Raw genomic sequence first — 12,415 nt, 5'->3', positions numbered from 1 at the left:
TCATGGCCTTGTAGCTTCTCCTCTCCAGGGAGATGGATGACGTTTCGGAGAGGCAAATGCAACGTCGCGGCCATGGCTATGAATTCCGTGCTTCCGAAGCTGCCAACACTTTGTCAGGAGATGCGTACACCAGCGGGCAGGATCACCTGCTGCCGATAGCCAACGTGGGGCGGATCATGAAGAAGGCGCTGCCGCCGAACGCCAAGATCTCGAAACAAGCCAAGGAGACAATGCAGGAGTGTGCTTCCGAGTTCATCGGCTTCATCACGGGGGAAGCTGCCGACAGCTGCCAGAAGAACAACCGCAAGACCATCAACGGCGACGACATCTGCGCCGCCATGAAGACGCTTGGCCTTGACGACTACGCTGATGCCATGAGAAGATACTTGCACAGGTACAAGGAGCACGAAGAGAAGGCAACCTCTAGGGATCACAACAGGATTGCTTGCATCGATGTTGTCGATGAATTGTCGGTCTCCAAGACCAGCTCATCGAGAAGGCATCTGTTTCCTACCAATCCTTCGGTAGGTTGATGGATAATGGCATGATGTACATCTACAACTGTCGAATGATACGCAACGTTTCCAATTTGATTTTGTGCATTGCCAATTGATCTTAGAATGGCATGATTTAGGCATTTGAACACAGAAAATTGGCAATTTTTCTCTACGATTGCTGTAGATATTATGCATATGATCTGATCTTCTTGTTCTTGTGTGGAGATCAAGAAGCCATAGAAGGGCTGCTGCATTTGAACATCAAAGCACTTGGAAATTTCTTGACTTAAAGCCACATAAATTTTATTTCATGCTTTAAAAGAGGTGAATCATTCCTGCTTGTAAGAATCTCGGAATTCCTTTGTAGCCAACAAAAAAAAATGATAATTAAGAGAAAGGAAAAAAGAAGATGCTAATCTTGTTTCAACTAAGAAGTAATGCTACCAATTTTCATATTTTTCTGATCATAGGTAAAATTAAGAGGTAAAATTTTCATAATCTTGTTTCAATTAAGAGGTAAAATTTGTGTAGCAGCAAAGGTTAGATTTCAATTGTACTGAGGCTATAGATATCCAAGTTCTTTCTTCTCTTCTTGACAAGAAATGACTTCACACTTTTGCATTATAGATTGTGGTCTAAAGAAATTTGTATTCTATATTTTTTTTTTTGTTATGAGAAGATTAAAAAAAAGGGGGAATCCTTGATTAAAGTTTCAAATGAAGATCATTCTGACGCTAATACTATCTCAGTGAATGTACCAAGTTTATAAAACTAAACTTTTATTGTGCATAACATTTTTTTGTTTCTTAATATCTAAGACAATGATCTTAAAGAGGATCATGTTCATTTTCCGATATGTATCTTATTCTTTAATGAATATTGGAAATAAATTAAGATTGTTCAATATCAAAATCATGTAATCTTTTGACAAGTTCGAAGTTGGAACTGAAGAATAATAAGTGCGACACACGGTGGAATCACACTAATGAAGATATTTGTTCATACAATAATATGATATCATGAGATTCGCACGCGAACTATCAGTAACATATGCTTTTGAACTTGCATCATAATTTCATTATGGATAAGATCTCTTAATCCACGAGAAGTTCATCAGATGTTGATAATACATAAATTTTTTGAATTTATTATATAAATGAAAATTTGATCACATGATGATTTTCTAGATTACAAATTATTTCGCTAAATATTAGCTTAGTCACAAATTTTTTATGATTCTTAACTTAGTGATGAACTCTTAATGAAGAGAAAAGCCTCTCTTGTGATTAGATTATAATAATAAGAAACAATTTGAGGAAAAATCATAATAAATAAAAATTAACTCATATATAAGGGATAATTGCAATGACTACATAAGACTAATTTTTATATTATTGACTAAGATGACAAGCATTTTGTATGAAGTAAACTAAAATCATTGATAGTGATCAAGAGTGATTATCTCAACCAGATGCCACTAATTTAAGAAAATAAGAAAATTTCAACTTAGATTTATGGATTATTGGTTTCCTCCACTATCATAAGAATAAGAACAAAACAAATTTCAATCTACATGGGAGCTTGTATTTTTGAGTGATATATATTACTAAGAAAGGTAACATGTGTTTTCTAGAGAATGAAACAAATATGAGAGATTTGAATAGACCAGAACAAAATGGGTACCAACACATGGATAAGAAGAAACTAGCATTGGCTTTAAAGGAGCCTTAGTTGAATGCTTCAAGATAATCTTAGTAATCATCCAAATATGTTTAACACTCACTTTCTTTATTTGTTCCTCCTTTACAATTATAAACATTACCGTCATAGCATATTATCTCATCATTCTTGCATGTAAAAACAGTTCAAGCAATTATTTTTTTTAAAGATTTTTTCTCAAGGTATTGAAATAAGGACTTCTTTATTTTTCTTCCCTGAATTTTAGAAATTATCTTATCATTAGAGTTAGTTGTCATAATGGTTGTGTTTTTTCTGAGTAATGACAAGTTCATGAATGCACAGAGGTAAAAACCTTGTGATTGTGTGTGAGACATCTACTTCACATAATGGTTGTTTATTGTGAATGACAGGTTCATGAATTTACAGCACAAACATTTTCCATAAAAATAAGGCAACCATATGGTATGCAATTCATTTAAGTGTATCATAAATTGTGAATGCAGAACAATTTGTCATGACACTTGCTAGAAATGTGTAATATATGCTTCAACATTATCTTATATAATGTGTACATTAATGCAATTATAGAACTTCAATTTAGGGCAAACATACAATGTATTTCATCAAAAAATTTAAGAATTTATGAGCATAGAATCATTTAGTTCTTATAGTAACAATCATTGGCAAGCCTAAAATTTACATATGATGTGAAACAAAATCATGACTCCAAAAATAATAAGAAGAATGATCAACATGACAGATGATAAATGAATGATGAGTAAAAGGAAATAATAGGTTGTGGACCTTTTAAGCCTACATATCAAGTAAATAGTTTGATCAAAATACTGTTTTGTTCTAAGAAACATTTTGATCAAAACAAACATGTTTTCACATAACCTGGAATACAATTGAGTTTATAAAAATGGTTTTCACTAAACATTCATAATGATTTAATAAACATGTAAAACTACCTTTTGTGAGAATGAGCTCTCATTCGTAGCCCTATATTTGATCTTTGTTGGTAGGATTATGTGCCTTTTATTTTTTCAAAGATGAGGATGTCAATCTTTTTTTTTTTTTTTGCCTTTTAACAATCTTGTGAGACTCAATCTACAGAGACTAAAATGTCATAATTTGATTAAGTAGGATTAAAAGTGTGATTATCTCTAATATTTTTCTTTGGCCAGGTTACTTGTTCTTTTCACATCCTGAATTCTAACTTCTTCAAGTAGCTTAGGGTTACACACAGTCTCCCTGAGTAGCTAAAAGGCTTGCAGCTGATGGATAATAATGCATTCTTCTTACTCATTCTTCCACCATGGAGTTGCATTCATTTCTTACATAGGTGGCTTTTGCTTCTTCAGATATGAAGAAATGATTTGCTCATGTTGAGAATGCCATTGATGTTCTTCCTTCCCAACCTCTGAAGATGTAGAACAATACCTATGCACTCAAACATAATATCACATCACCAATGTGACTATTCAATATCATGTTGTCAAAAGTTCTATCTTTTTCCTACCATTCCTTGTGGTGTTTGAGGGAGCAATCACCATTTTGATTTGATCATTGTCAGGCCTCCTTCAATAGCTGCTATCGAACCTCAAAATGTGCATAGAGTGATTTATGACAACTTATGAGATTATTCAATTGTGATCGTAAATGTTAGAGACAACTTACGATTTCCTTATCAATCATAACCACTTAGTTGAGTCTCACTCAATGCTGTTTGCACTTATTAAGTTGAGGGAAAGGGATCGAGGTTGGAGCCTAGAACATGATTTCCTGAACAAAGCATAACCGGAATTGATCTACAGAAATCCCACAGAGAATTGTGCTTGATCCAGCAGAAAACTGGAATTTATAGGATGATGGCCTAAACCTTGGATCCAATAATTCGCCGTACCGAAGCAATCTTATTTGGATGTGGATCCACCAAACAGATTAAGGAAACAACTCAATGTAACATTTCTATATGCCTAGAATTCTTCACTGAAAGTATTGAAGACAACATGTTCATTCTTTTATGGACTTTTAAATTGTTCTCCTCCTGAGAAATGATTATAATTATCGATTCTTATCGCAGTATTTCTTGAGAGGTTAAGATTATTGAAGTTAAATTTACTGATCAATGGGACTAGAGATAGAATCCTCCTCTCTACACTAAGAAAACAATTGAATCATTGACCCAAACATCTAAAACCAAAACACCAAAGGCTAGCAACATGAAGGACATACATCTAGGGTTCCTAAACTTTAATTCTGGATACTATTTTGTCCAATCCAAGAGTGGTTTGAGAATCTTATTCATGAACAGGACTTGAAAGACAAAGGGAGTTGTGAAGTCTTTTGAGGATCATGGGGTTTCTGTAAAGACACCTGTAAGCTCTCTTGTATCCTTGTGCTCTTCAGATTCCTTTTCTGACGCAGATGCTCATGTGCTACAGGCTACTATTCCTTCAGATATGTGCTGAGGAGAAGCTCTAATGTTTGAAGCTCATCCAAAGCTCAGTTTTGCTCTCTAAACTTACTAAATTCTTTGATAGTTTTAGCTGAATAAGGAGCTAATTGCCACCACAAGATAGCTATATAATCTGCTGTTCTTGTTGGTGCCATGTTCACTTGTTTTGCTAAACAAGAATGCCTGTCAAAGTATAACACAGAAGACAAACACCTCTTTAGTCTTTGCGGCTGTGCCATGTGTCCAAAGAGAGTCCACTGAGTTAGATTGTGTTGGATAAAATTCCTGTGGAATTATGACAGCTTGTCAGAATCTTTGTCCAAAGTCCTTGGCACAAAACTACAAAGCAGTTGCAGCTGAGGAGAACATCTCACTGTTCTTGCTGTTTGTGGTTTACTACCTTACTAGTTAACAGAGGCACTCATAAACAATTGAGACGACAAACAGATTCTTTAGCAGATTCTTAAGCATTATTGAAGCAACATAGTTTTGAGGTTTCCATTACATAATGTAAACATTAAGGTTTCTGATGGGTAAGAATGACGTGGTCAGGGAGTAGGTGTCATGTGTCAACACACGGCAGCATGTTCAGCCTACATGAACATCCATTGCTGACACCACCGTACCGTCACAAAGGCTGGAGGCCACAAACAGGTGGCGGTCGGTGCGAGCACCACTTGGGCAGTTGGATCCATGGGGGTGTGGGAGTAGATCGATCGCAACATGTTCGATCAACCATAGATTCGGAGCGACCCAATTAGCACATTCATAACGCGCCAAAGATGGATCAAATGCCACGTGTCCAACTGAGCATCTGAGTTATCGGCATCGGACATGCCGAATAAAATGACACTCCATTGCTTGGGTTGCTAGCTGTTCCCCATTTTTCGTTGATTGTCCCGGGAACAACCATCATTAGAGCTATCTATAATGATGTTTCCAAAAAAAAAAGAACTTATGCTTAGTTGGCTAATCTAAACACTTCGAGCTTAAAAATTAATTTAATCATCAAAGGCATCATAATTAGGAACACCCCCGACTTAGATTTGTAGGCACTCGATCTTACGTAGAATACTTTAGAGGGAACCGTGTCGAAGGCCAATTGGACTAAGGGGTCTGATTCCGATTGTGTCAAATGCATCACACCCAAACCCCTCGATCTATATACTCCCCGACCGAGGTTGTACCCTACCCCCCAATTTTCAAATTCTTGATCCCTACTTATTTCATCGGCTATTCCAAAATGTGATGGTCGACCCCCAAGTTATTCAATCTATAGCTCTAATCATAATTATCTCAACAAAAACCTTCTATTACCTAACCCAACAAGTCCAATTCTCAATAGGAGTTCTTCGATTTGTGGTCTCGCATGTCCTCTAATTAGCACAATAATCTCTATTTACCCCTTGCTTTCTAGCTCCTATTCCATCAGTGGCTCCTACCCCTAGTATAGTAGTAGAGTCGTGTCCTATTATTATTGATCCACCCTAGAATAATCATTCTTCTCACCTTTTCACTTGCATTCTACCAAATAATAACCCCCCTCAAGATGTTGAGGGATCACGAGAGTCGGTCACTCCTTCCGTTAACCTCCCTCCCAACATATAAGACCCATCCCATTAGATAGATTATTAATTTTGAGGACATCAAAAGGAAAAAAAGATAAGGTAAACAATCATAGGCCAATCCTTATCATAAGTCCCCTTTTATCAAAGAGATAATGGAGGATCCCATCCCCTAAGGCTTTTAGATGCCAACCTTGGAGCTATATAAGGGAATTTTCGATCTAACAGAGTATATAGCGGTTTTTACTTCCCAAATGATGCTATTCAGGATGACAACTCCTTTATGTATCGCACATTCTCAACAACACTCTAAGGTATCGTCGGGAAATGGTTCTCCAAGCTATCCCTAGAGTTGATCTCGTTCTTCGGATATCTCGCTAAGAAATTTGAATTTAACTTCATTAGCTATAAGCTACCAAAGAAACTGACTACTTCTCTTTTGGCAATGGTTTAATGACTAGGTTAGGTTGGTGGTTGACCTAAGCTCATCCATTCTCATCAACGCCTACATTGGTGGCCTTCAACCTTTAAAGTTTTTCTATTTAGTTATCACATGACTACCAACTACTTTTCCTGAGCTATTGTAAGAGATCAATCGTCACATAATGATAGAGTTTATAATCATAGGAAAAAAAAAATCTGAACCTAAAAAAACTTTAAGAGAAGAAAGAAGTTTGCATCGAGGAAACTTGGAACACCCCCACAATGATAAACCGAGGGGAGATTTAGCACTCCCTTATAGAGAATTTACTTTGTTGAATAATGTTATATACCAAAGTATTTATGCAGATAAAAGAAAAAGGCTTGCTTCATACCCCTCATCCTTTATGAGCTCCTCCAACTCATTAAAGTCATTCAAAATATTACCACTTCCATCAAAACCATAGGTATGACATTGAAGATTGTTATGATTTAAAGTAGCAAATTGAGGAGCTTATCTAGAAGGGAAAGCTCAATCATTATCTAGATAGGGTGCGAGAACCTTCCCTAAGACCATGAGGTCTTGTTAATCAATAGGTGAATGTCATTGTAGGAGGTTCTGTGTCTAGAGTAATTAATTCCACATCTCAAAAAAATTATGTAAGGGACCCTCCATTTAAGAGATTCTGCCCCTTAGGAGATCCTTCGATTGTGTTTAAGGAGGAAGAGGTGGAACATCTCAATCTTGATCATGACGATGCTCTAGTTGTCTCTCTCAGGATTGTTAATGCATTTTTGAAGATTGGGTTGAGTGTTTGAGGACCTTCAATCAATTTTCTCTACACTCATTAGCTTAATTAGATATTTCATAACTCCCATGGGAATGATATATTTGTATGTTACCTTCAGGTTGGACAATTACTCGAAGATTGTAAAAACAAAATTCATCATGATCGATGTTCCATCTGCCTATAATACAATCATCGGTTGTTGACCCTCAATCGCTTGTGCATAGTTATCTCAACCTACGACATGATCTTAAAGTTTTCCATTAACTCTATGGTTGGAAAGGTCAAGAGCAACCCACGGGAGTCTTGTCAGTGTTACCTTACATCAGTGACACTTCCAAAGAAAACGATCCTCTTAATCTAATAATTGGATCCAAGAGAGCCTACTATTTAGATCACTCATCCCGAGGTTGGAGAACCCTTACTAGAAGTGCCCTTGGACCCAACGAGGCTAGAAAAAATTGTGAAGATTAGTTTGACTCTCCCAAAAGAGAAGGCCAAGCTCATCAATTTCTTACGTTACAATATGGAGGTCTTTGCTTAGACTCCTAACGACATGCCAAGAATCGACTAGGTTGTAGCCCAACAATATCTCAACATTGACTTGGAGAACCGATCTATTCAACAAAAGCCTTAAAGGTTTGCATTAGATTGACAGACAATAATAAAGGAAAAAGTCAATAAACTCTTATATGTTGGCTTTATTTATGAGGTTCACTATCCAAAGTGGCTCGCTAATATAGTTCTTGTAAAAAAAAGTAACCAAAAATGTCATACATGTATTGACTATATTGATCTTAACAAAGCTTATCTAAAGGATAGCTATCTCTTGCCTCAAATTAATCAATTGGTCTATGTAACCTTAGGTCATGAGTTGTTCACTTTTATGGATGCCTTTTTTGAATATAACCAAATCAAGATAGCCCAAAAGATTATCAGCATACTTCTTTCATCACTAATCAAGGCTTATATTATTACAAAGTCATGTCTTAAAAATGCTGAAGCAATGTATCAGAGAATAGTCAACAAAATATTTCAAACCCAAATAAGGAAAAATATGAAAGTATATGCTAATGATATGCTGGTCAAAAGGTAAACATTTAACATGCATCTAGTAAATCTACTCAAAACCTTCACTATTTTAAAGAAGTTTTGGATGTGGCTCAACCTAGCAAAGTGTGCTTTCGAGGTTGGCTTAGGAAATTTTTGAGTTTTATGGTCCATTAAACTGGAATTAATGTAAATAAAGAGAAAGTATAAGTCATCTTGAATATGAAGCCCCCATCATCTATCAAGAAGGTCTAGTAACTAATCGGTCAAATTATCACTCTAAGTCACTTCCTTTATAGGACCACTGATAAATACTTGTTATGCTTTAGAACTTTAAAGCAATCTAATGACATCTAGTAGATCGAATAGTGTCAAACAACTTTTTAACAACTCAAGGAGCATCAGGTTGCACCACCCTGGTTGTCTTACCTCGATCTAGGAGAAGAGTTATATATTTATCTCTATGTGACTCTAGCATCAGCTCCATCTTAATTAGATAGGTTGAAAAGATTCAAAAGATAATTTATTACATGAGTCATATCCTTCAAGATGTTGAAATCGAATATTTGAACTTTGTAAAGCTCAATTATGCTCTAGTCTTGTTTGCAAGGAAGCTATGCTTATATTTATAATCCCACCACATCATTGTGATAACTAATGAACTGATGCAATAATTTTCTCAAGGCCTAATTTCGTCAGGCATCTCTTGAAGTGGGCAATCAAACTTAGCAAGTTTGATATTTCCTATCAATATTGCTATTAAAGCCCAAGTCCTAGACCACTTCATCACGAATTTAATAATCGTAGAAGATCCATCCTCTGACTTTCCACCTTGGATGCTCCTTTAGAGACTATATCACAAATCTATCACCTAGTCTTTTCTTCACTATCTATATGTTGAAGAGACTACTCGAACCTTATTCGAAGTTCATGAAGGAATATGTGGAGAACTCATTGGAGCACACTCATTAGAATTCAAGATCCTCAAGTAAGGATACTATTGGACCATATTTTATCAAGATGCAATTCAATATGTGTAGCGATGCAATCGATGCCAACATACACTAATGCTCATAGGATCCCAACTGTGGAATTGTGCCCTTAAGATGCAACTTGGTCATTCGCGTAGTGGGGACTTAACTTTTTAAGTCCTTTCCCTTTGGCGTCAAGTTAATGCAACTTCTATTTGGTTGGCATAGGCTATTTGGTTAGACATTTGAAGAGTCATCATCATCATTAATAATGAGACTCAATTTAACAACTCCAAATTCAAAGACTTTTATAAATCTTTTAGGGTATGCCTCCATTTTAGTTCAGTAGCATCCCTCAAACCAATCCAATGGACATGCCAAAGTTAATAATTAGGCCATACTCGAGGGATTTAAAAAGATAGAATCAAAACCAAAAGGAATATGGGCTGATAAACTTTCATGTATTTTATAGAGTTATTAGACAACTCCAAGAGTTCCAATAAAAGAATCCCCCTTTTACTTAGCATTCAGTATAGAAGATGTGGTCCTAGTTGAGATTGTTCTGTCAATCATTCAGACATAGGAGTATGACTCACAAGCAATTGGGTTAACTTAGATCTACTTAATAGAACCAGAGCACACCTTTGACACTTGACTTATAAAAGAAGCGTAGTAAGGGCCTTCAACCATAATGTATGACATTGGAGCTTCGGCATGGGTGACCTGGTCTTTTGTAAAGCTAAAGTCAGTGAACCAACTAATATCGAGGAAAGTTGTCTCTCGTTTAAGAGTGGTCCTACAGGGTGATTGAGGAGGTCCGATTAGGAACTTATCATCTACAAACCCTCAAGGGCTCAAACACCTCTTGGACCTAAAACATACAATATATAAAGAAATGCTATTCTTAAAAGAATATCATTCTTCAATGTATTTATACTTTACATATTCAAATGAAATAATTTTTTTTCTATTTCTTCAAAAAACTTTACATTATGTTCAATCAGGCCTACACATCAAAAAGAACCTACGCATCTAATCAGCCTTGACCTCATACACTTCATCATCCTCCTTTAGGGGGAGGAGGTAGGTTCATCGAGAAGGAGCGGATTAAGGAAGCCTAGTATGTCATCACATGCTTACCCCCCTTAGTCTCTTATTCATCATGAGCTAGGGGATTGAGTGTAAGGAAATCTAGGGGCGACATCATATGCGCAGTGGAAGAACATAAAATAAAAACCTCAAATTTTCCAATACATGTTCGTCGTCGTGCGTAGATTGGTACATAAAAACCCGTGACACGAAAAACCATGTATGAGATAGTTGTGTTACCTAGGGAGATCGTATATCCTGAATTTCTACAAATCTGTAGGAGTAGATGAAGGAGGTCAGACGTTCTCCTATCTAGTGGTAATCCATACAATAGAGCTGCAACGACACTCCTTAAATCTCCAGACTTGTTATCTAAGGAGGAGAAGGGGAGAGGAGAATAGGAGGTGGCTACCAAGAAGTCCCAGCCTATGGGTCTTTAGTTACCTCATATTTATAGAGGCCCCCCAGTTAACCCTAATGGATCATATCATATTCGGTATTGGATCTCCATCCAATTATCTAAGTCTCTTAGATTAGTGGGTCTCTACCCAATAATCTCTTATTAGCTCTTATTGTATCTCATCCATGGGATCCAATAATTTAGGGGCTTATTGGATATCCAATAAGATATGGGCTCCAACGGATATCTCATATCCGAACCTCTACTCTTTGCAACACCTACTATATGTGTCTGACCCTCTAGGCTCAACATCGAGCTAGCCGTAAGTCATACCTATCAGAACTTCTTCTGACTTAGTAAATTATTATCTCCATAATAATTCACTTGACTCATCGATTACAAACGTACTATTTCACTACGCCGTAGTCCCCAAACAATACAAGAGAATCCAATCATTTGGACCTATCTGTCCTTAGTTATCATATACATATAGTCCATCATCCATCTAATATCCCAAAGATTATATATCGAGCATGGTACCGTCAGATCCATACGGTTTCTCCTCGAGTCTCGCTCTAATCGAATTCTCTCGGAGAACTCTTTCTCTCTCAATCTGAATGACATTGGCCAAGAATTTATTTGGGCAAAAACATACAGGATATTCTTCTCATGATACCAAGAGTAGAGGATCCTCTATCGACACTCAATAACCCTCGTAAGGTTGGTTGCGACTCCCAATAATCGGTTATACTAGATCTGAAACTTTCAAACCTATAAGTCTGATATCAAAGAGTGGAGTACTCATACAGGACATCCTTAGTGTCTCAAGTCTAAAGACCAGATACACTACTAGGACTATAAAATCACTATTTGATAAGAAGGCATCATCAATCATCCAGTATTCCATGAGCGGATCAATCAGTGAACTCATTCTCCAATGAGCACCTACATTGTATCCTTAGTGTCCCCACACGAGCAGCTATGAAACCAGCTATCTCCATCATATGGATAGGTATACAACACACTGGTCTATCCGGTTATCTCGATGTCCCTCTTAAGTAATCTATGATCAGGATTATTTAGAGTCTGTGTTTAAAGATGAATTGGTCTCATTATCATGATCTCATCACAATCCGATTCTCATTGCACAAATCCTCGGACATCACAATATATATATATATATATATATATATATATATATATATATATATATATATGTAATAAGCAATATAAAGTGATAAAAATATCAAAATATAATAAGCAAAAAGACTGCGTGTCAAGTCACACGTGTAATCCCTCACGTGATTGACTTGTAGGGCACATATGACTAGCATTGAGGCCTTCGATCACCTTGGTAGGTTCGATGGTAGTCGTTGGGCCAACAAATGTAGGGTCAACAACAACCTCTTTGGTGTGACCTCTCTAGTAGTAACGACCTCTTTGGGGTTATGGGTAATATCTTCTTGGCCGGTTATCTCTGTACCATTTGCATAT

At 36.6% G+C, this 12,415-nt stretch overlaps 1 protein-coding gene across 1 annotated transcript; it reads left to right on the top strand.

Moving 5' to 3' along the window:
• On the top strand, window positions 1-784 carry LOC103995351 (nuclear transcription factor Y subunit B-4). Its single transcript, XM_009415919.3, has one exon. It carries the CDS (start codon window positions 33-35, stop codon window positions 531-533), a length of 501 nt encoding a protein of 166 aa, XP_009414194.2. The 5' UTR covers window positions 1-32; the 3' UTR covers window positions 534-784.
• Window positions 785-12,415: the final 11,631 nt, after the last annotated feature.

Source organism: Musa acuminata, chromosome BXJ3-8 (assembly GCF_036884655.1).
Source record: "Musa acuminata AAA Group cultivar baxijiao chromosome BXJ3-8, Cavendish_Baxijiao_AAA, whole genome shotgun sequence".
Classification (NCBI taxonomy): Eukaryota; Viridiplantae; Streptophyta; class Magnoliopsida; order Zingiberales; family Musaceae; genus Musa; species Musa acuminata.
Note: the sequence above shows the minus strand (reverse complement) of the source record. Positions and strands in the feature narration are given on the sequence as shown.